This window comes from Lynx rufus, unplaced genomic scaffold (genome assembly GCF_022079265.1).
Source record: "Lynx rufus isolate CCGP_SWC_20201006 ecotype Redwood Valley unplaced genomic scaffold, mLynRuf1.p SCAF_25, whole genome shotgun sequence".
Classification (NCBI taxonomy): Eukaryota; Metazoa; Chordata; class Mammalia; order Carnivora; family Felidae; genus Lynx; species Lynx rufus.
In genome coordinates, this window is record NW_025814840.1 from 13,468,660 (window position 1) to 13,491,444 (window position 22,785).

At 41.6% G+C, this 22,785-nt stretch overlaps 1 protein-coding gene and 1 non-coding gene across 3 annotated transcripts in view; both read left to right on the top strand.

Annotated features, from left to right (window-relative positions):
* The first annotated feature begins 393 nt into the window (after positions 1-393).
* Positions 394-22,785, top strand: part of TOMM20 (translocase of outer mitochondrial membrane 20) — a 34,064-nt gene continuing 11,672 nt past the window's right edge. Inside the window, exons 1-5 of one of the 2 annotated variants that reach the window (XM_047088677.1) lie at positions 394-630; positions 5,903-5,949; positions 8,395-8,476; positions 11,919-12,061; positions 15,263-18,092. In XM_047088677.1, the coding sequence (XP_046944633.1) occupies positions 510-630; positions 5,903-5,949; positions 8,395-8,476; positions 11,919-12,061; positions 15,263-15,307 (438 nt within the window). In that variant the 5' untranslated portion in view covers positions 394-509 and the 3' untranslated portion in view covers positions 15,308-18,092. Of the gene's footprint in view, positions 631-5,902; positions 5,950-8,394; positions 8,477-11,918; positions 12,062-15,262; positions 18,093-22,785 lie in introns of those variants that run through there. The other variant, XM_047088678.1, reaches the window with a different exon arrangement.
* Positions 1,048-1,182, top strand: LOC124518924 (small nucleolar RNA SNORA14). The gene has a single exon (XR_006963936.1). It is a non-coding gene; the product is annotated as a small nucleolar RNA SNORA14 (small nucleolar RNA).

Genomic DNA, 22,785 nt, shown 5'->3' on the forward strand with positions numbered 1-22,785 from the left:
CCCCTTGTGACAACTTTAAAAGCAAGTTCAGTTCAATTCAAACGAGTCACAGGTTGTCTATATTACACAACAGTAACACGAAGCATTTGTCACCACTCCCTTCCATCTTTGGCACAAGCAAAGAAGTCAGCTACAATCTTTTGAGTATGTGACTGACGGCCACGCGCCGCCTTCGCGACGTCACGCTCAGCGGCTCTACCGGAAGTGCGAGGTCACTCGCAAAACGCTGACACCACCGCACACCCCGCCCGGAGGCGCCTAGGCGACTGCGTTTAGGCCCCCTGCGCAGGCGCAGAAGCGGCTCCGGCGCTGCTCTTCAGGCACTGCCGCGGACACGCCCGAGGGCCTCGCACGGCTGGGGCCGGAAGTGCGTGCTCTCGGCCTTTCCGCGTCCCTCGCGGCGAGCGACAGGTCGCAGCGGCGCGGTCCGCTGTGAGGGTTCTCGGCCAACTGCTTCTACGCGGGGCCCGACGCCGCGGCGCTCGCTCCTGCTCCTCGGTCGAGAGAAGATGGTGGGTCGGAACAGCGCCATCGCCGCCGGTGTCTGCGGGGCTCTTTTTATCGGGTATTGCATTTACTTCGACCGCAAGAGACGAAGTGACCCCAACTTCAAGAACAGGCTTCGAGAACGTGAGTGGGTCCCCTCGGCACGGGGCCTGCAGCCTCTCCCCGCCTCCGCCTGCTTGCTCCTCGCTGCCGCGAGCGGGGGTGTGGGGGGTGTCGGGGGTGCGGGGGGCGTCGGGGGTGCAGGGCGGCCGCGGGCCTCCCAGGCGGAAAAAGGCGACGGCGCTGGCTGCGCGCTCCCGGTGCCGCTTCTGCCTCTGGGGCCCCGCATGATTGCCTCCATTTTGGAGGGACGATTTTTCCCATTTTATCTTCCCCAAACATTTGCCGTATGAATGCACTCTGGTTTGTGTTATGATTGGGGGGGGGGCTCCTTTTGCAGTTCACCTGTTTAAACCTCTATTCATAACTGGAGAGTCGTGTGATTTGTATTTTGCGAAATTGTGCTTGAAACTTGGCTCCGCAAATGCACCCGTATCGCTGCTGCATTCTTAAACCCTCTTGGTAGCTTTCCTGAAAATGCTTCCAAGATATGAGTGAATGCTATAGAAATTGCAGGGGAGTCCAAAGGGCTGCGCTTCTCCTGTGGCTCAGTCTTATTTCATACCTGCGACATCTTTTACGAGACATTTACAACGAGGGAGGTCGTGCCACCAAAACCTTTGTGATCTTTGAATTCCGGAGGCCTCCAAGAGCAAATTTGTAGCAATAAGAAATATTTTTGTAACTTTTCTGGGTTGTTCAGTCAAAACGCTTTCTAAAAATTAAAGCCCAGAATGTAGGAAGAAATGATTAGTCTATTTCACACTTAACTGTTTGATTAAGCTGTAGCAGGTTGTCTCAGGTGTTCAGTGCCCCACGTGGCTAGTGACCTGCCCTCTTGGGGCTAGAAGATGATCTTGTACCATCTACAATATGACACCTAATTCCAGCTGTCTTCTGTTTTACGAGGGAAGGGATACAGAGAATTTATTTTATTTACAGTTAGATAGATGGGGAGGGTGCCATTTTGGATTCAGAAACTCAGTTTTCCAGGCCTGGGTTAGTCACACATCAGCTGCATAATTTGGGCTTTCCGAATCTTAATTTTCTTAGTTGGTAAAATCAGGTGATGCCACCTGCCCCTGGTTGTTCTTGTGAAGATTGAGATGTTTGAAGTGCCCACCATCATTCCTGACCCAGAGAAAGCCCCTCTGCAAAGGCTGGCTGTAAACATTAACTAGAAATTCAGATTATTTTCTTGTAGTTTCCATTTCAGTAATAGTTGGAGGCATGGTGGTGGTGGTATGGCTACAGAGCTCTATAAAGAGTAGATTAATCCTTTCTTACTTTGGAAACACTGCAATCCTATTAGAAACCTTGAGAAAACTAATTTTTGGCCGAAGAAATCATAAAAGCTGTCCTTTTAGACAAATTGAGAGATTATTTTCATAATCCCTTTTCCATCATCTTCAATCCACAATTCTTTTTCTAGCATTAGCAATGGTCTACACTGATCTCAGTGGTCAGTTGAATTATTAGCTGAGTAACCTTGGGCAACCGACTTAAAGCTTTAGTGTCCCTCTTCTGTCAAATGTTATAATACATACGGAGTTTAGTACAGTCCCTGGCACATGGTAACTGATAGATGCTAGAGATTGTTTATGAATGTAATTATTATTTGACATTTTCTTTAGGAAGTAAAACTTATATTCAGAGTAATTCTGCAATCTGTAAGTTCCTGTTTTATGTGTATTTTTAAAAGTAGATATGGGGCGCCTGGGTGGCTCAGTCGGTTAAGCGGCCGACTTCGGCTCAGGTCATGATCTCGCGGTCCGTGAGTTCAAGCCCCGCGTCGGGCTCTGTGCTGACAGCTCAGAGCCTGGAGCCTGTTTCAGATTCTGTGTCTCCCTCTCTCTGACCCTCCCCCGTTCATGCTCTGTCTCTCTGTCTCAAAAATAAATAAACGTTAAAAAAAAAGTAGATAAAGTCTTCTTTTAACTTGTTAGGTTTACACAGTAGCACTTGGGACTAATTTCTAGTAAATACTGAGTCAAGGGCTGAATTTGCTTGCTGAATGTGTAACTCCCATGATTTTTCAGGCCCTTACCATCTTTCCCTTTATTATAGAGATAGTATTATGTACTGATAAGGTGACAATTAAATGGTCTCAAGAAACTAAAGCTAGAATCTTACCGGTAGAAATTTGAAGGAACTAATCCGTCTTAAAATTGGTAATTGTATCAGGCAGACATGCAACGACAATCACTCCTCTCCATCCTATTAAAAAAAAGCAACTATAAGATTGGTTAGTAATGGAAAACAAGTTCCTCTCTACTGGGTTTCGTTATTTTTGTCATTTTTCATAAATTCTGGCTTAGCAAACTGGACGTACCTGTTTATTCCACAAACTTGCCTTGTTCATTTCTGAGGTACCTTTTATTTTTTTATGGGAATGTCTTCACGTCTGGTAGAAGGTAGAGGAGGGACGGTAGAGTTGTTCTGCAAACTGAGAAGGCACTTTGAAACTGGAAAATCAAGCAGGTGACCCCGTGGGTTTACAGTTTTATTCAGCATAACTTAACGGGGGTGGGGGGAGTCAGATGGTGATCCGGCTGCAGATTTTCCCCCGCCAAGTCCAGACCTTCGTCCGCAGATTTTATAGAGTGAAGAGACTAGCAGAAGAGCATTGTTGCAAGATCCAAGGGTTCGCATGCATCTCAAAGCGTTTGCATTGACCTAAATGACAGCTAACCTTTAGTTATATATTGTGGCACTACGTGTGTGTCAGGAAGGAGAAAGACTATGTTCTCTCTCTCAGATTCGTGGGGGGCCAAGAAAAAGCCTTCCCCAGTCCTCACCTTGGGCCTTTCTGAGGCACGTGCATTAATCTCCAAGGGTCCAGGAACACACGGTCCCAGGAGAGGTCATCCAGTGAGCTTGAACGAGACGGAAGGCCAAAGATGGAGTCAGTGTCGTCGCCACTCTTAACGACTTCTCGCCAGCATATAGAGGCAATACAGAGTAGTGTTTGAGTACACACGTTCTGAAATTCAGCTGCTTGCTTTTGAATTGCCCCTCCGCCAGTTATTAGTTGTGACCTTGGTAAATTTTCTCAAGAGGAAATGCTAATCATACCTGTCTTAGTGTTCCTGAGGAGTAAGTAAGCGAGTTGATACTTAGAATAGTGTCTGGCGTGCGGCATCTAAAACTTACGGAGTGCTTACCCTTCGCATCTGAGTGTTCCTTTGTCTTCATGTCCGGCTCTTCCGTGCAGTCTTCCACTCCTCTTCTGGTCGTGGCAATCTCCTTCCAGCACTGGTGATGTTTAGTAATTACTTGATATAGTATGGTATTCATTATTTTCTGCCTAAAGACAGACAGACGGGGGGACGGCTGGGTGGCTCAGCAGGGGTGGCTCGGTTGGTTAAGGGTCCCACTCTTGATTTTGGCTTAGGTCGTGATCTCACACTTCCTTGAGATCTGAGCCCTGCCTGACCAGGTGGAGCCTGCTTGGGATCCTCCCTTCCTCCCTCTTCCCCCTCCCCCCGTTTGTGTGTGCGCATGTGTGTACTCTCTCTCCCTTAAAATGAATAAACATTTAAAAAAAAGAAAAATGGGCTGTCTTCACTTGATCCTAGCCAAAAGGCCAGGAAGCGATGGACTGTCTTCAAGTTTACATACAAGATCAGCTTATTTAACCTATATTGTTTTGTTGAAACTGCTAGAATTGTATTTAAGTCTTAGAGTTGTAGCACTTTAGGTACACTGGGGGCGAGAGTTGGCAAGAGCTACTGGTGTGGTTAAACCCAGTTTGTAAGGGGAGATAAGAAATTTCCTGGACCACAGTCAATTAACCCATCTCCCTGCAGTTAGGCAAACAGGTCACTACCTCTTCAGTCATGCACTGATTAGACTTGGATTTATAGAACACTAAGGTTTTCAGAGGACATTTGCTTGTCTTTTATGGCTTTTGTTCCTCGTAGTAGTAAGAGTAAACATGCCTTATCTTTGCAGAGTTAAGAGATTTATTTGCCAAAGATCACCCACATAATAAGCATTTGAGTCTTACCTTTCTTAGCTCTGCCACAGTCTCCATGTTACCGGTAGTTTTAATGATTAGTAATGCAGCATGGCACAACTCCTAAGCTGAGGAGCTGGTGTCGAACTGTCTCGGTACCACATGCATACTGAGGTCGTTCATTACCAACTCCTCGTGTGGCACGTGATAAACCGGACACAGTTAAGAAATATTTTACATGCATTAACTCATTTAATCTTCACAAGAACGCTGTGAAGCATGTACTGTTCTAGACCAGTTTTACATCCGGAGAAAGTGGGGTACGGGTTCCTGTAACTTGTCCTGGGTCACACTAGTAGCGAGAAGAGCTGGGGTAGAAACAAAGCTAGTGCTTCCTCTGTGCTAACTCTCCTTCATGTGGAGTATATAATTAAATAGCAATTTAAAATACCGTTGGTGTCCTTTATTGATTTGGCTTAAGGGTTGACTAATTGGATGATTAAGATTTTAAACATCACTTGCTTCTGAGATAGGTAGTATTGCCTTTTCATATCAAAAACAAGACAAAGAAACAAAACAACTTCCAGAGTGTAGGCAGAAGTTTTTTTTCTTTTAATTTTTTTCCAATGTTTAATTTTGAGAAAGAGACAGTGTGAGCATGGGAGGGGAGGGCGGGGGGAGACACAGAATCTGAAGCAGGTCCCGGGCTCTGAGCTGTAGGCACAGAGCCCCACAGGGAGCTTGAACTCATGAACTGTGAGATCATGACCTGAGCTAAAGTCAGACGCTTCACCGACTGAGCCACCCAGGCTCCCCAGCAGTGGTTTTTTTCCTTAACCAGCCAGCAGTAGTTAAGAATTTTGCAGCGCATTTCTGAACACTGTCTTCTTACCCCCTCTTTTTTCCCATTTAGGAATGTCAGATAGCTTTCAGCATGCAGTAAAGATTAAATCTGTTATATTTCAGTTATAATACTTTCTAAAAGCAGTGGCTTAATTCTTGCTTGTGTTTCATGTCCTGTATAGACTGGGGGGGAGGGGGGGGCTTGCTCTGCTTGTGGTATTTAATTAATCAGCTCTTAGAACTGTCTGTCTTGAAAATTGCTGATCTTGGTGCCCCAGAAGGAACGAAAAAGCTCTTGCTCAGAAATGTCACATTGTCCATAGCTCATTGACCAGAACTATTTATAAGACCTTGACAAATCACAAGGAGACAGGAGAATAGGAGAGCCCTACTCAGGGATGTTTCGCAAATAGCATATATGACTGTCACAGCAGTTTGACTTCTTTTGATTCCCATTTTAATGATGATAAAGTGAAAATATTCCATGTCTTGCAGGAAGAAAGAAACAAAAGCTTGCCAAGGAGAGAGCTGGACTTTCCAAGGTAATACTTAATCTGTTTTTTTGTTTAGGTTGTATAATATACTTCATACCTCACTTGAAATGTGTATTTTGAGAAAGCTAGTTGATAAGAGGCGTTGATTTTTTTATTTTAAAATACAATTTGTTGTTTCTCGGAATAGTTAAGTCAGTTCAACTGCAGATTATCCGGTCCATCATTATTTCCTCCCTGTTGGCCCTAACCGCAGACAGTTTATTACATGAGCAATATTTAAGGGGCAATAAGATGATACTCTCCAGAAAACAATTCTACCAAAAGGTTCAAACTTTCTCACTCAGCTGCTTCAGAATAATACAATACAACATTAGTTATTAATTTTCCTTTGTTCAGCTTCCTTTAAAAGAACCACATGCTATTTGTTTTCAGAAGTTATATAGGATTATTCATAGCCTCTGATCCAGAATCCCACCGTGTGGCACATTTTTACCTGGATGTAATATGTACATATAGATATAAATCTTTCTACTTTTTTCTTTTCATAGATCCTGTGTTCATGATTATTTTTAATGACTACATAGGTTTCTCTGCTTGATAAAAAAATGTTCTGTGACATGTGTAAGTCAAGTAAGTAAATGTTAGTCATTGCACATATACCTCATATACCTTTTCTTTTTTATTAGAATTAGTTCCATTGCTTGGATTCCCAGGACTTGGACTACTGGATCAGTAGTGGTTCTTTTTAAAGCAAGTTGGAAAAAAAGAGAAAGAAAAGAAAAAAATACCAAGTTGGAGCAAGGAAAAATGAAATCCATAAATGTTATATTTTGTTGTTGTGATACAATTGAGTAATCCCAACATAGCTAAAAGACTGGACATGATGATGGGGAAGTGAAACTGAGAGGTGGCCCCTTTGTTCCATTATGTCCAGACTCCCTTTCTGAAATATGTAGTATGTTCAGGATATTTCAGTAACCTTTTTTGTCTCAACATGAGAAAGTAGGTATAGACACATGCACCCTGTGTATTTTCAGATTCAGGTGTAATCACATTCTTGCCTGTGTTGGGCTGGTTGATGAAAGATGCCTCTACTTTCAGAAATTTAAATTTTTTTTGTGTTTGTTGGTAATGAGAATGTATAGAAGTCAGGAATCAAAAACTCCCAGTAATAGAAGTCTAGGTTTTTAAATAAAACAGGCCTTTTTTTTTTTTTTTTTAGGTTTATTTATTTTGAGAAAGAGCATGAGCAGGGGAGGGACAGAGAGGGAGAGAATCCTAAGCAGACTCTGTGCTGTCAGTTCGAGGCCTGATGCGGGGCTTGAACTCATGAATCGTGAAATAATGACCTGAGCCAAAGTTAAGAGTCAGATGCTTAACTGAGCCACCCAGGTGCCCCAAAACAGGACTTTTTATTTTTATTTTTATTTTTATTTTTTATTTTATTTTTTTTAATTTGTTTTTTTAACGTTTATTTATTTTTGAGACAGAGACAGAGCATGAACAGGGGAGGGGCAGAGAGAGAGGGAGCCACAGAATCTGAAACAGGCTCCAGGCTCTGAGTGGTCAGCACAGAGCCTGACGCGGGGCTCGAACTCACAGACTGTGAGATCATGACCTGAGCCGAAGTCAGATGCTTAACCGACCAAGCCACCCAGGCACCCCAAAACAGGACTTTTTAATAATAGGTTTACATTTTTTGAAAAGACAAGTCCTGGGGCACCTGGGTGGCTCATTCAGTTAAGCAGTCAACTCTTGGTTTTGGCTCAGGTCAGGGTTTGTTGGTTTGAGTCCCGCGTGGGGCTCTGTGCTGACAGTGCGGAGCCTACTTGAAATTCTCTCTCTGCTCCTCTGTCCCTCAAAATAAACAAACTTAAAAAAAATAATAAAGAGGTAAGTCCTATAGCTAGTGGCATTATGTATTACCGTAGTCTGATAATATGTAACAAACTGCAAAACCAAAAACTTAAGTAAAGCTACTTATTAACAGTTTGTGTTAGCAGAGAAATTAGGAATAGCTCAGATGTCCAACAAACAGATTGTGATTAGGCAATCCTGTATTTCTCCATGGAATAGTCTCCTACCATTTACATGTAATCTTTTAGATGCATGTAACATCTATTCAAAATAATGGATCAGAGGAACAGTTGGTTATAGTTATATAAAAATGTATAATAATGGGGATCAAAATAGTGTAAATAGTAAATTGCATATTTTATGGTATAGATAATGGTAGTCTTCATTTTTTAAGTTTGATGCACAGCTTTCTAAGAACTGTTCTAATTTCAGTTTAATTAGTAAGGTTTTTTTTGCATTCATTTAAATGTAGATACTAAACTGTAATGCTTGTGAGTATTGAAGAGTAAACTTATTTTTTATAATGAGCTCTTCAGTTTTTTGTTCTTTTGTTTTTAGTGCAGTGATTTTCTGTGTATTGGTTATATTCCCAGCATAATTTTGGTGTCATGTATTAAATATTCTGTTTCCAAACAGTTACCTGACCTTAAAGATGCAGAAGCTGTTCAGAAATTCTTCCTTGAAGAAATACAGCTTGGTGAGGAGTTGCTAGCCCAAGGTAATAATCATTAAAAGACTAGGAAATTAGAGTTCCTCACACTAATACAAATTTGTGGTGGTAAGGGACTTTTTTGTGTGTAGTACAGCAGCTGTTAAGAAAGGTATTCTAATATTTCAAGACAAGTCACTTAGTGGGAAGATTATTTTATTTAAGACTGACTCTTGGGGCACCTGGGTGGCTCAGTTTAAGTGTTTGACTCTTGATTTCAGCTCAGGTCATGAGCCCTATGTCCATCTGCACACTGTGCATGGAGCCTGCTTAAGATTCTCTCTGCCCTTCTCCCCACCTAGTGCGTGCGCACTCGCTCTCTTTAAAAAAAAAAAAAAGGAAAGAAAATTGGCTCTAGAAGTGAATACTTGCTGTGGGTTAGCCTTGTCCATAATATGTTTTGAGTGAATTTTAGGTTTACTTGATACATGATACAGAGAATATAGTAAGTAATCTTTACAAGTGAGGTATTTTTTAGCAGTTTAGAGAATATAGTCCTAATGCAATATATAAATAGTAACTGGAAGAATATGCTTCCTCAGCTTCTTCACCTAATCTTTAGTAGGTCTTTTCCAGTATTTATAGGAAGGAATGGGTCATATAATTCCTGGAGGTGGTTAATTTACCTGTCAGGGTCACACAGTGAGTTCACGGTGCTTAATTTCAGGACCAGTGAACTGAATCTGATCTAGAGTTTAGGCTTTGTGCATTATGTATTCAACTAAGGATTAAGAATTCTGTTTTTAGGGGCTCCTTGGTAGTTCAGTCAGTTGAGCGCAACTGACTCATTTCGGATCAGGTCATGATCTCATGGTGTGTGAGATCAAGCCCTGCATCGAGCTCTGTGCTGACAGTGCAGGGCCTGCTTGGGATTCTCTCTCTCCCTCTCTCTCTGTCCCTACCCTGCTCACGCACGTTCTCTCTCTCTCTTTCTCAAATAAGTAAACTAGAAACAAAAGTTCTTTTTCTAAAACATTACTATTACGAAGTTAAAATGCTCACACTGACAAATTGAAAACTATAATTCAGTAATTTAGAGTCTTAAATGTATTTGTAAATTTTTAGTGTCAAATTACATTTTATTTCAAAAGTAGCTTTGAAGTAGTAGTTGCTGTCGTTGGTAAAAATGGTATCAAGTGTCAAGTTTTTTTTATGCTCATTGCTGTATCTTAGACTTGGATAGTATTGAACTACACAGTGTAGGTCATTTGTGGTTATTTTACCTGTTTTTATGGAAAGAGATTAAAGGTTTGAGGTGGTGGTGATGTGTTACTTTTGATCACGTTTCCCCCTTCCCAATAATTTCTTTGCTTTGATTTTTTCTTTAAGAAATAATTGTCTTATTTGGATGGTATAGTAGGCTGATAATATTTATAAATGAAAATGGGAATGGCTTACTAGAAAATAATCTTGGCTTTTTTACCCCAGTTCATTGAGAAACGTGAGGTTTAATCATAGGGTAATAGTAAAGCACTTAAATCCTCATAGGGCTCATTTAAGAGGCTGTATTAAATATCCGAACAGAAAAATCTGCATGGATAGGGATATCTGTGTCTAAGGGTATAGGTTGTATATTGATTCATGCAAACAGATTCTCAAAATTTTTTGTTGATGCTCATAAATATGTCTATCAAAGTTTTCTTCTTTCTCCCAAGATATAAACATTATTTTAAATTACTTTACTTATAGTCCAAACTACTAGAGTATAGTGCATTAATTACTTCTATTTGGATTATCTCGAAGATCCATGTGTTGTGGCCATCTGTTTGACTTGAACTGTTAGATCCAGATTGAGGAGGACAGTAACTCATAGTGGTTGAGGGGGAAGGTCAAGGAGGGACAGGGAAGAGTTATTTTTCTTCCCAAGTTCATGTTCCACGCTTTAACTCAATACCATACAGAGGGTTACTTAAGAACTCTGCCAAGCTGCTTTTTTTCCCAGTGGAAACTACCAGCCCAGCTCAAGGTTGAAGAGTCAGGTGGTTAGAATTAGGGGAAAAGTCAACATCAAAGTAAGCTAAGTGAAGGCATAATTGACTTAGGCAGTAAACTTCATTTCACATGGTCTCCTCCATGTAGGGGTCTTCCATAAGCATATTCTGTTAACTGAGCCAGATCTCATCTTAGGATACCTTGAATGGGCTCAGGTCTACAAACTAGAGAGGAATTGAATTGCTTTGGTTGGTCATTAACTGTTTGCATTGTTTTTAGAAATATTAGGTGTCTCAGAATCCCCTGTGTTCTACACTAACACTCCAGTAGTAGCTTTATTTCCATTTAATAATCAGAATTAATATCCTCAGGCAACAGTGTAAATCCCCTGCATTGCCTGTAAATTCAACGGCATGAAGATTCAGTGGCCAAGTGGCGTTTTAATTTCCAAGTTAATGGAGTCATTTGTCCCCTGATGAAAGTCAAAGCCCAGGCTGAAGACCTAAGTCTTAATTTTCTTTTTTATAATTTTTTTTTTTTTAATTTTAGGGAGAACATGAGCAGAGGAGAGGGGCAGGGAGGATAGGGCAGAGGTGGGGTGTGTGTGTGGGGGGAGAGAGAGAGAAAGAGAGAATGAGAATGAGAATGAATTATAAGCAGGCTCCACGCTTACTGCAGAGCCCGACGTGGGGCATGATCCCACGACCCCTGGGATCATGACCTGAGCCACAATTAAGAGTCAGATGCTCCACTGACTGATCTACTCAGGCACCTCAGTCTTTTGTGTTTCCTCTGTTAAATACCTCTTTGTAGAGTTGTACTTTCTGCAGTTTGAATACCTCAGTCTTCAGATTTTCTCAAGTGAAAATGTTAAAGCAGGCAGTTCCTCTTCGTACACCATTCTTCAGTCACTTACTCGGTCATTTTCTTCTTCAGGGTCAGAAAACTTCGCTTACTGGTTTCTTATAGAGGCTGTGACTCCGGAGCAGGCAGATGAAAGAGATGCGCAGGGTGGTGGGTGGACGGGACGGGAGTCTTTCGCCGTCCGGACGCACCACCCTCCTAGGGTTTTTTCTGTATCTGCTTGTGATGCCATTCAGATGGTGTAAGCGATTAGTGTAAAGTGAACTTGGACTTCTTTTCCACCTCAGTCCCCAGTCTTCAGTTCTTTCTTCTCATAGAAAAGTACTGTTCCATTGTTAGCAATTTTCAATATGTTGCAGAAATATTCTAAGTCTGTAAACGGTAATATACTTGCATATTTCTGCACTTGATTTCTCCCCTTCTGTGTGTGTTTTGAAGATCCTTTCATATCTGTGCATGTGATCTGATTCGTTCTTATTAGTGGTTTCATAATACTCAGTTATATGAAGGTACCGCAGATTATTTCCAGGCTTTTACTTCTTTGATGTTTTTGGTCATGATCACTTGGAAACGTAGTGAAGGCTGTACAGTTGAGTTTTTGACAGAGGCAAACAAAGGCTTTCCGGGTCACGTTACTTTTATGTAAATCTTCCAGGTGAATATGAGAAGGGTGTAGACCATCTGACAAATGCGATTGCAGTGTGTGGACAGCCACAGCAGTTGCTGCAAGTGTTACAGCAAACTCTTCCACCGCCAGTGTTCCAGATGCTTCTGACCAAGCTTCCGACAATTAGTCAGGTGAGGATTTGAAATGTTAACAAAAGTGAGAATGTAAAAAAAGAAATGTTTTAGGGACATGGACTTTTAAAAATTAGTGAAACCATAAAGGCCATTCTTACTGTTACAAAGAAAAATTAGTCTAGTGAACATGATGAAATTCTGAAACTCATTCTTGGGATGAAATCAGAATTGGAGATACCCGTGCTTGAAAATGGTCTTCCCTGATAACATTTGAGTGAGTGGTCATAAGGTCTAGTCATTGTGCCCTCTGTGCGGATCAGAAAGTGTGTCTCAGGGGCACGTGGGTGGCTCAGTCAGTTAAGCATCTGACTCTAGATCTCAGCTCAGGTCTTGATCTCAGGGTCCTGAGTTCAAGCCCCACTTTGGGCTCTGTCGTGAGTGTGAAGCCTACTTCAAACAAAAAAAGAAAGAAGTGCGTCTCATAGTATTAAATCTCAGACCTTGGTATTCACATACCAAAATTCAGGTCCCTCTCAGCTACTTTCTAAAAGTAGCTTTCCACCTTCTCCTGTGAGCCCATGCATTCAGTGAAGTGGCCTGGCAGAGGACAGAGGAGCTAAGATGGCACAGCCTGAAACTAAATCATAAAGGATTGTAGATTGCCTCTGACCTCACTTGTCTAAAGGCCCCAGTGCCTCTGCTTTTGCCAAGGTGGGCTTTGAGCTTGGAGCTATTTAACTACATCCTCAAATCTGTATTGAACACAGTACCATTTGTATAAAAGATGACCTATAACTTAAGAGTTGATTAAAATTGCATTCTGTTCATTTTTAATCGTCTCCAGGAACTGAAATGAATCTATTTTTTGGAACAGTTTGTGTATTCATGTGTTAATTCCCATAGTTGATGTGATTAAAAATTAATAAAATGACTGGTTAGTTCTTCAAACTGATCTTTATTCAACTAGTTGGAGAAGGGACTAGAAAGAAAACAAAGTCCCCAAAGATTTAAGGGAGAGGGTTGAAAAACCAAAGATTTGGTCTTAAACCTTTTTATTTAGACTAATGTGGCTCCTAGCGTGTCTGTATCAGAATCCTCTTATAGTGTCTACTCTTGGAAAGGCAGCATAGCGCGGTGCTTTTGGAAGATTGACCTGAGGGTGAGGTCTTTTGAAATATGGATGAGTTTGGGATGAAGCCTGAATTCCTCTTTATAAAAATGGCCTCCTTTACTTAGTTAATTTATCTCATATTATTTTGACATATTTTCAAATGCTAATTTTGGAAGTACTTTCTTGTATGAGGACTTCGGAGCATTTTCAGGCCAAAAAGGGAAATGTTTGGAGGCTAAGATGACCAGTAAAAAAATCAGTATTCTTAGTTTATGTGGGAGTGAAAGAGATCTTAAATTCTTTTTGGTTTTAGTTATATAATTGACCAACCTCTAAAACAGTGCATGTTATTCTTCCTTTATTAACTTGGATTTTGAAATGGGACTGACCGCATGATCATTATTTTCTTTGATAACAGTGTTTAAGAGTGTTAAATGTTGAAATTGTAGAATGGGTAAACTTTAGCAAGATTTGATTTCTTTGACTGCAGAGGACATCCTCCCCCCCCCCCCCCCCCCCCCCCCCCGCTTAAAAATTTTTTTGGGAGGTGCCTGGGTGGCTCAGTCGTTTAAACGTGACTCTTGATTTCAGCTTGAGTCATGATCTCATGGTTTGTGGGTTCGAGCCCCACATCAGGCTCTGTGTGCTGGTGCGGAGCCCACTTGGGATTCTCTCTCTTTGCTCCTCCTCTGCACATGTGTGCACATTCTCTCTCTCTCTCTCTCTCTCTCTCTCTCTCACACACACACAAAATAAACTTGAAAAAAAAAATTCTGGTTTTAATTGAAGTGTTGTTGACACAAAATGTGACATTAGTTTCACATGTACTGCTTACTGATTTAACAGGTATACTTTATGGCCTGCTTTTCTCACTGATGTCTCACCACACAACATTGTTAAACGATCGTGGGCTATATTCCCTGTGCTGTACTTGTTATTCCCGTGACTCATTCATTCCATAACTGGGAGCCTGTACCTCCCACGCATTTCGCTCGCTTTGCCTGTGCCCCCTCCCCCACTTCCCTTCTAGCAGTTGCCAGTTTGTGTTTATGGGTCTCTGGTTTTTTGTTCGTTTTTTTAGATTCCACATACGAGTGAATTCAGATAGTGTTCATCCGTGTCTGACTTAACTCACGCAGCCTAATGCCCTCTGGGTCCATCCGTACTGCCGTTAGCAAGATCTCGTTCTTATGGCTGAGTGATAGTCCATTAAATTATGTGTGTGCCACTTCTTTGTCCATTCATCTGTTGACGGACACATAGTTTGCTTCCATATCTTGGCTGTTGTAAATCATGCTGCAATAAACATAGGGTTGTGTACATCTTTTCGAGTTAGTATTTTCATTTTCTTTGGATAAATAACCAGCACTGGAACTGCTGGATCGTATGGTATTCCCATTTAAATTTTTTAAGGAACCTCTTTACTGTTTGCCACAGTGGCTGCACCGATTTACGTTCACACCAGCAGTGCACGAGTGTTCCCTTTTCTCCCCATCCTTGCCAACACTTATTATTTGTCTTCTTGAGTCTAGCCATCCTGACAGGTGTAAGGTGATGCTTCTTGTGGTTTTGATTTGCATTTCCCTGACGAGGAATGATGGCGAGCCTCTTCGCATGTGTCTGTTGGAAAAATGTCTCTTCAGGTGCTCTGCTCATTTTTAATCAGATATTAGGTTTTTTTCTTGGTGTTGAGTTGTATGAGTTTTTTATATTTTTGGTATTAATTCCTTGTTGCATATATCATTTATGAATATCCTCCAGTTCAGTACATTGCCTTTTCATTTTGTTGGTTTCCTTTGCTGTGTAAAAGCTTTTTGTTTTGGTATAGTTGCAATAGTTTATTTTTGCTTTTGTTTCCTTTGCATGAGGACACATGCTTAGAAATATGTTGCTAAGGTCAATGCCCAAGGGATTACGATCTATGTTTTCTTCTAGGAGTTTTATGGTGTCAGGTCTCATACTTGGGTCTTTAATTCTTTTTTGAGTTTACTTTTGTGTATCGTGTAAGAGTGTTCCAGTTTCATTTCTTTGCATGTAGCTGTCCAGTTTTCCCAGCACCATTTGTTGAAGAGACTGTCTTTTCCCGTTGTATATTCTTGCCTCCTGTAAAGGACATTTAAAAATTAAATTTTTTTTTTCTCTTTCAGAGAATTGTAAGTGCTCAGAGCTTGGCTGAAGATGATGTGGAATGAAAAACCAATATCAACATAATCTCAATTAAAAATATTTTTAAAATCTTAACTCGGAAGATGAGCAGCTCTGGGGGAATAAGGGCAAATAGGCTGGTTATGGACTGTCCTACACTGAAATCTACCAAAGTTAATTTTTACTTTGTGTAGATCCATTTGTCTGTTTTATTTATTTTTCCCAGTGAAAAGTGTATTTTGATAGAAGTCTTTTCATTTTATAAATACACTACGAGTTACCGAAATATCATGGATTTATTTTATTCCTAAAATGTGCAATTAAAATGTACATATAGTGTCACATTTCTTACGTTAAAAATACTCTGCTTAGTTTTGAAAGATAGGCCAAGAAAATGTAGGAGAAAGTTGAAGAATGCACGTGTTTTTTTTTTTTTTTAAAGCTAGTTCATTTTGTTCTACATAAAAGAATTGGATGGAAACCTGCTTTATCAAAACTAAGCATTAAAATCTTTGAGAGGTCATTTCTTTCCTTTTAATCTCTTAATACGTGAGATGTGCTGCTGTGCTGTATTAACTCACCTCCCTGTGTATTTGTCTTGAAATGTTTTGTTTAAACCAGTGGGCTTAATGTGTTCTGAATATTTATCTCCATGCATTTTAGCTGTATGTAGTTGCAGATAGCACTGGGAATTAGATCTGTGTCATTCTTAATCTAGCCATGTGAGCTTCACCAATTACTGTCTGCCCTCTTTCCTCTCTATAAATGAGGCAGTTGGTCTGCTAATTCAGAGAAGTGTCCCTTTCAGCTTTTAATTCATTTGTTTCTGTTTAGCATCTATTTTCAAATCCACCTTTTCCTGAGGTATATGTTGTTTGGACAACCAGGCCTTGCATTTTTTTTTACTCTGAATTTTGCATGCTTGCCTGACTTTGTATTTTTGAGTTGATCCCCCCCCCCCCACCTTTTTTTAAAGATCTAACTTGTGTTGGTTTTCACTGAAATCCTATGGTTCTGTCACTGTCGTAAATCTGAAACTTAACTTTTAGGTAGCTGGGATGATAGCTTGTAAAATGTTTGTTCCCTTTGCTTTTATCTTCAGTGTATCTCCTTAATCCTCTTTCATTTATCTTGTTACGATGAGAATAAGGTGTAACCTTGTAGCTGAAGACTTGGAAAGAATGGAGGTGTTCTCAAAATAGTGACGTGTTTTCTGCAGTCACAGATTCAACATCGGGCCTGAGAATAAAGATCCTTGGTACTTGCTGTCATCTGTTGAACTGAGTAACAATTCCTCCCTGTATAGGTTGCCTTTACTCTGTCTAAAAATCTGGAGAGATCCCAAAGACTTTGCCTAGGTACCAGACTTTTTATTTTGTTTTACTTACAAATTTTCCTTAACCTTGGGTTTTTGTTGTGGTTGAGATCTAAAGGGGAGCGTTTGCAGTATGGTTCTAAGTTTTTGCCTCTGGACATCCCCACGCCCTTTGGCAGGTCACATTACATCTCTGAACTTACCTCCTAGTATTCTCGTCTGTAAAAGAACATCAGACCACGTGACTCAGACATTTAGGGACTCTTCCTTGTGTATCTTCCACATGTGTAATCCTGAACCCTTAAACAGTGTGCTTTTATTTTTGATAACACCCAGCCTGCTCTTTTGTGGGGACAGGGAGGTGACCAGTGCAAACATGCTAGTCAGTTTTACCAGTAGGTCCCAAATCCAAAGGAGGGCAATGGCGATTGGTCAGCGATTGACCACATCGGTAGGAAACAAGCTTTTGTCCTGTGCCCACCCCAGCCAGAGGGAGTGTTGAGACCAGGGGCATCCAGAATATAGGTTAGAGTTAGTATATAGAGGCAAGCACAAGGGGCAGGCAGCTTGGCAAGGGAGGAACGGACCCAGAGAAACTAAGGACTAGCTGGAGGAGTGAGGGGTTGACTTAGCTGTGTGGGAGGATGTGAAGGCTATATGCTCTGGAGAATTCTGTACTCTGAGCTGGGTATCACTTAGTTTTCTGAAAAATAACCAGCTTTGATGTAATAACTTGTTGAAAAGGCTGTGGTATCTTCCCGTTAGAGCCGATTATGCTGTCATTTTCTTACTTAAATGATGGTTTTCAGAACAGGTGCCACTTCTGAAAGTCGTTTTGTTAAAAAACAAAACAAAACAAACCCAAGCAAGGTTTTCCCCAGATACTTAATGTGCTGAACACCATTTCCTGTCTAAAGTTTTAAATGGTGATGGAACCACGCAGTCAGTAGGGGCGATGCTGGCCCAGTGGTCCTCAGCCCAAGATTTAGGTAGAGTGGTGACAACCTGAGTGCGCCCATGTCCTAATGTTGCATGCTTGGGTACTGTCTTTGGAAATGGAAATATGTATTTGTGTATGTTGGTGCGCTTCCTTGGGAAAGATCGATTTTTCGATTCCACAGTTGTACTTCAGGTGAAAGCACACTTAAGATGGGCTTACCTGACTGTGTCCTGCTAGCCTGTTAACAGATGACTAGGACTTAACATTCACATTGAACTTCTGTAAAGTACATGAAACCTAGTACGGTGGCCATAGTAGGCACTCAGTAAATGTTTGAGTCCTCTTACCCTTCGGTAATTGATTTTTTTTTTTTTTTAACTAAATTTCTGCTTTTCTGACCTTGTTGAACCAACTTCTGGACCACCAGAGTATTAATGAAATATTGCCGAAGAGAGTTTGAGAAAATTGGTATATGATGCAGATATTACACAAAATTCTTTCTTGTAACAAAAAATGCAGTTTTATTATTGCTTGTGCCTCAGCTGTTTTAAGTGAATATTAAAGGGCTTGGAGAACATGTTGGCTTGGTGTGTATTTGCAGAAGTGAAATCTGAATTTGATGACTGGCAGTGGTGGTACCTGCCTCTAGGTTGACATCCCTTAGAGAAGGTTGACAGTTGGGCAGCTCCTCCCAGGAAAAGGCACATTTGCCTTTGACTTCATATCCCAGGTTAAGAACCCCTGCTTTAATGTCAGCTGGTGAGGATTCTGGGTCATCGTGATTACCCAAGTTTAACAGGTACCTGGAAGGATTGCTAAAGCACGTTGCTGGGCAGCAGGTCAGACCCAGGAGCACATTTTCAGTATTTCTTTTTTTAATTAAAAAAAAAAGTGATTTTCTTTTAAGTAAACTCTGTGCCCAACTTGGGGCTTGAACTCATGACCCCAAGGTCAAGAATCACATGGTGTATGCACTGAGCCGGCCAGGTGCCCCCTGTTAGCATTTCTAATGAGTTCCCAGGGTTTGGTGATGCTGCTGGACTGGGGCCATGCTGTGAATGTGACCCAGCAGCAGTCAGGGGTGACCTAGAAAACATGAATAGGAAATTATTGTAGGATAGCGAGTGTTCATGTCCCAGATGATGTGCTTCAGCGGTGCACTCTGTAAAAATGAAGTGTGTAATTAAAAAGCCAGCCAACTGGTGGTAGTATGTGATTATTTAAGAACACCCAGTACTCATTCGATAATCCAAAGCATAAAGACAGTCAATTACAGACTTTATGTTCGAGATAGGCCAGTCCATTTAAATGTTTTTTTAGGATTTTTTTCCCCCATAAATAGCCCATTAACTAGACACATAAATTAAGCAGAAATTCCATTCCCTGGGGCGTGCTCAGGTCACGATCTTGACCGTTTGTGTGCTTGAGCCCCATGTCTGGCTGTGAGCTGACAGGGCAGAGCCTGCTTGAGATTTTCCGTCTCTCGAAATAACAGAAAAAATTTACATTCACTAAGCATTTTGATTGTGAGTTCTAAAATTTTTATTTGATATTTGTGTCTGGGAAAATCAAATGGATTTTTTCCTTTTAGAGGGTCTCCAGGACATTTTATATATGGAACCTTTTCCTTCACTTTTAAAGGTTTACAGCTGTGTTATGGAAACAGTCCAGGAGGCATTGCAGAGGTACTGAATTCTTGTTTAATATCCATTGGTATTGATAGAGGAGTCAAACACTTCCCGATAATATGGATATAGAAGCTAGGAGTCAGGGGTGGGGGGAGAAAATGAGTAAGAGAGGCTGTGGTTAAGCTAGAGCTTGATCTGAAAAATCTGTGCCTGGTTCGGGGCGAAAACGGGATCCCACTGGAGCTTCACTGAGATCTTAAGATCCATGTAGCCTTGCCTTTTCTTGGTAGCCTAAGGAAGTAGCTAGACTGAAGTGAGCTGGCCTTTCAGCTTGTACCTGGGCAGAGTGGGTATGTTTGAAGTTGTAAAGCAGAACGAGTTGCCTGTTACCCAGAGGAGCGCACGAGACAAGTCCCTGGAGAGGTGGAACGTGCTCGCTCAGTGACCTCTGGACAGTGACATCGTACATGCAGCTGCTCACTCTATTCGGCATTTGAAGAGGACAACTTGGTGGTCTTAGCAGAGACTGATTCTTATAAAAAGTTATATCAATGTGCCATTTTTTTAGAGCCCTGCACTAGTTTTCAAAAGCTTCCCTTGCAGGTAGGACTCCAGTAGCAAGTATAGAAACCCAACTTGAATTAGCAGAAGTGGCATTTGTTGCCTCAGGAAAAGTACGTCTAGCCTTTCAGATTAGAGTGAGCTCCCTAAACCTGACCGTCCCCTCCACCTCTGCATCTCACTGTGCTAGTTTGACTTTTACTAACAGACTGAGAGAGGCTGGATCTCCAGGCCTCACATAGAGGATGACAAACATTTCCTCACTCCAGAATGTATTCACTCAGACTCCCTACTATCTCAGACAGTAGCTGTTCCCCTCTCATAGCTTAAGAAACCTGCCCAGGGACGCCTCCTGGGTGGCTCAGTCGGTTGAGCGACCGACTTCGGCTCGGGTCATGATCTCACAGTTTGTGGGTTCAAGCCCCACGTAGGGCTTGGTGCTGACAGCTCAGAGCCTGGAGCCTGCTTCTGATTCTGTGTCTCCCTCTCTCTGTGCCCCTCCCCCACTCATGCTCTTTGTCTCAGAAATAAATAAACATAAAAAAAAAAAAGAAACCTGCCCAGTGTTGCATGATAAATGGAAGATTCAGGATCCTCCCCCCCCCCCACCATCTTTATTGAAGTAAGATAAATAAATTAGGATTTTATATATTTAAGATGTGTGATGTGATGTTGGGGTATAGTGGACATGAAATGATTCCCGTAGTCAGGCTAACTAACATCTGTCACCTCAGATATGTTACCTTTTTAGGTGTGTGATGTGAGAATACTTAACATCTACTCTGCAGGGGTGCTTGGGTAGCTCAGTTGGATAAGCGTCCGACTTCGGCTCATCACGGTCTCACAGTTAGTGAACCCCATGTCGGGCTCTGTGACAGCTCAGAGCCTGGATCCTGCTTTGGATTCTGTGTCTCCCTCTCTCTACCCTTTCCTTGCCTGCTGTCTCTGTCTCTCAAAAATAAACATTAAAAAAAAAAAAAAAAACTACTTTCTGCAAATTTCAAGTATACAACGCATTTAACCGTATAGTCCCCATGCTCCAGAACTTATAACTGAAAGTTTGTACTGTGTGTTCAACATCTTCCAATTTCTCTTACTCCCTTGTCCCTGGCAACCACCATTCTACTCTTTCTATGAGTTTGATTTGGTTTTCCAAAATTAAAAAAAAAAAAATTTTTAACCTTTATTCATTTTTGAGAGGCAGAGAGAGCATGAACGAGGGAGGGGCAGAGAGAGAGGGAGACACAGAATCTGAAGCAGGCTCCAGGCTCCGAGCCCCAGCACAGAGCTGGACACGGGGCTCGAACCCACGAACTGTGAGATCATGACCTGAGCCGAAGTCGGACGCTCAGCCAACTGAGCCACCCAGGGACGACCCGACCCCCCCCCCCCCAGCCAAATTGTGTTTTAAAGTAGTCTCTACACCGACCCGGGGCTTGAACAACCAACCCCGAGATCAGGAGTTGCATGTTCTCTGACTGAAGCAGCCAGGCACCACACTATAAGATTGATTTGTTTAGATGCCACCTATAATTGAGGTCATGGTCTTTTTGTTTGAGGCTTATTTCACTTGGCATAATATCCTCCAGGTTTATCCGTGTCAGAAATGGTAGGATTTCCTTTTTTTTTTTTTTCCCTTTATTTTGAGAGAGTGAGTGGGGGAGAGGCAGGCAGAGAGGGAGAGAGAATCCCAGGCAGGCTCTGCAATGACAGACATGGAGCTGGATCTCACGAACCAGGAGATCACGACCAGGACTGAAGTCAAGAGTTGGTTGCTTAACTGACTGAGCCACCCCGGTGCTCCAGAATTTGCTTTTTTAAGGCTGAATATCCACCTCTATCTACCCCACCCCCACCACGCGCACACACACACACGCGCACACACACACACACACCTGTAACATTTCATTTATCCACCGACAGACATTCAGTGTCTTCTGCCTTGCCTCTGGCGAAGAACACTGTGACGACCATGGGGGTGCAGCTGTCTCTTTGAGATCATGGTTTCATTTCTTTCAGACATATCCCCCGAAGTGGGATTGCTGGGTCACGTGGTAGTTCTGTTTTTAAGTTTTTGAGCCATCTCCACACTCTTCCGCAGTGACTTCACCAACAGTTAAAGGGAGCGGGCTCCCTTTCTCCACAGCCTTGCCAACACTTGCCGTTTTGACTTTGATAATGGCCGTCCTGTCAAGTGTGAGGTTATATTGTGCTCTTGTCAATTTCCCAGATGGTTAGTGAGGAGCACTTTCTGGCCATTTGTATGTCTTTGGAAAAAAATGTCTACCGGGGCCTTTGCCTGTTTTTAAGCTTGGGTTGTTGTTGTTTTGTTTTGTTTTCTGTTTTGTTTTGTTTTGTTTTTTTGCTTTAGGTTGTAGGAGTTCATATTTTTTTGGATATTAACCTCTTTGATGAGAGGTGGTTTGCAAGTATTTTCTTTTATTCCATTGGTTGCTTTCCCACTTTGTTGGTTTCTCTTGCTGTGCAGAAATTTTTTACTTTGATATAGTCCCATTTATGTTTCCACTGTAAACGTTATGAAACTACTTAATAACTTTGCTTTTAAACTTCTGAATTTCACCTTTACGGTTTTTCTTATAACATTTCCAGAACTCTATTTCAAATGTCAATCATATTTGTAAATTTATTTTTGGTGTTTTACTTTTTTTTTTTTTAAGTTTATTTATTTTGAGAGGGGGGTGTTGGGGCAGAGAGAGGGAGAGAGAGAATCCCAAGCAGGCTCCACACTACCCACGCAGAGCTCCAACATGGGGCTCAGTCTCATGAAACGTGAGATCATGACCTGAGCTGAAATCAAGAGGCTGATGCTCAACCCACTGAGCTACCCTGGCACCCTGGTGTTTTACTTTTTTAATTGAAGCATAATTGACACCAAGTTATATTGGTTTCAGTTGTACAACATAGTGATTCAATAATTCTATACATTGTGCAGTGCCTGCCATGATAAGTATAGTTACTGTACAACATTATCACAGTATTAGCGACCGTAATCCCTTTGCTGTACTTTTTATCTCGGTGATTAATTATAACTGGAAGTTTGTACCTCTTCGTCCCTTTCAC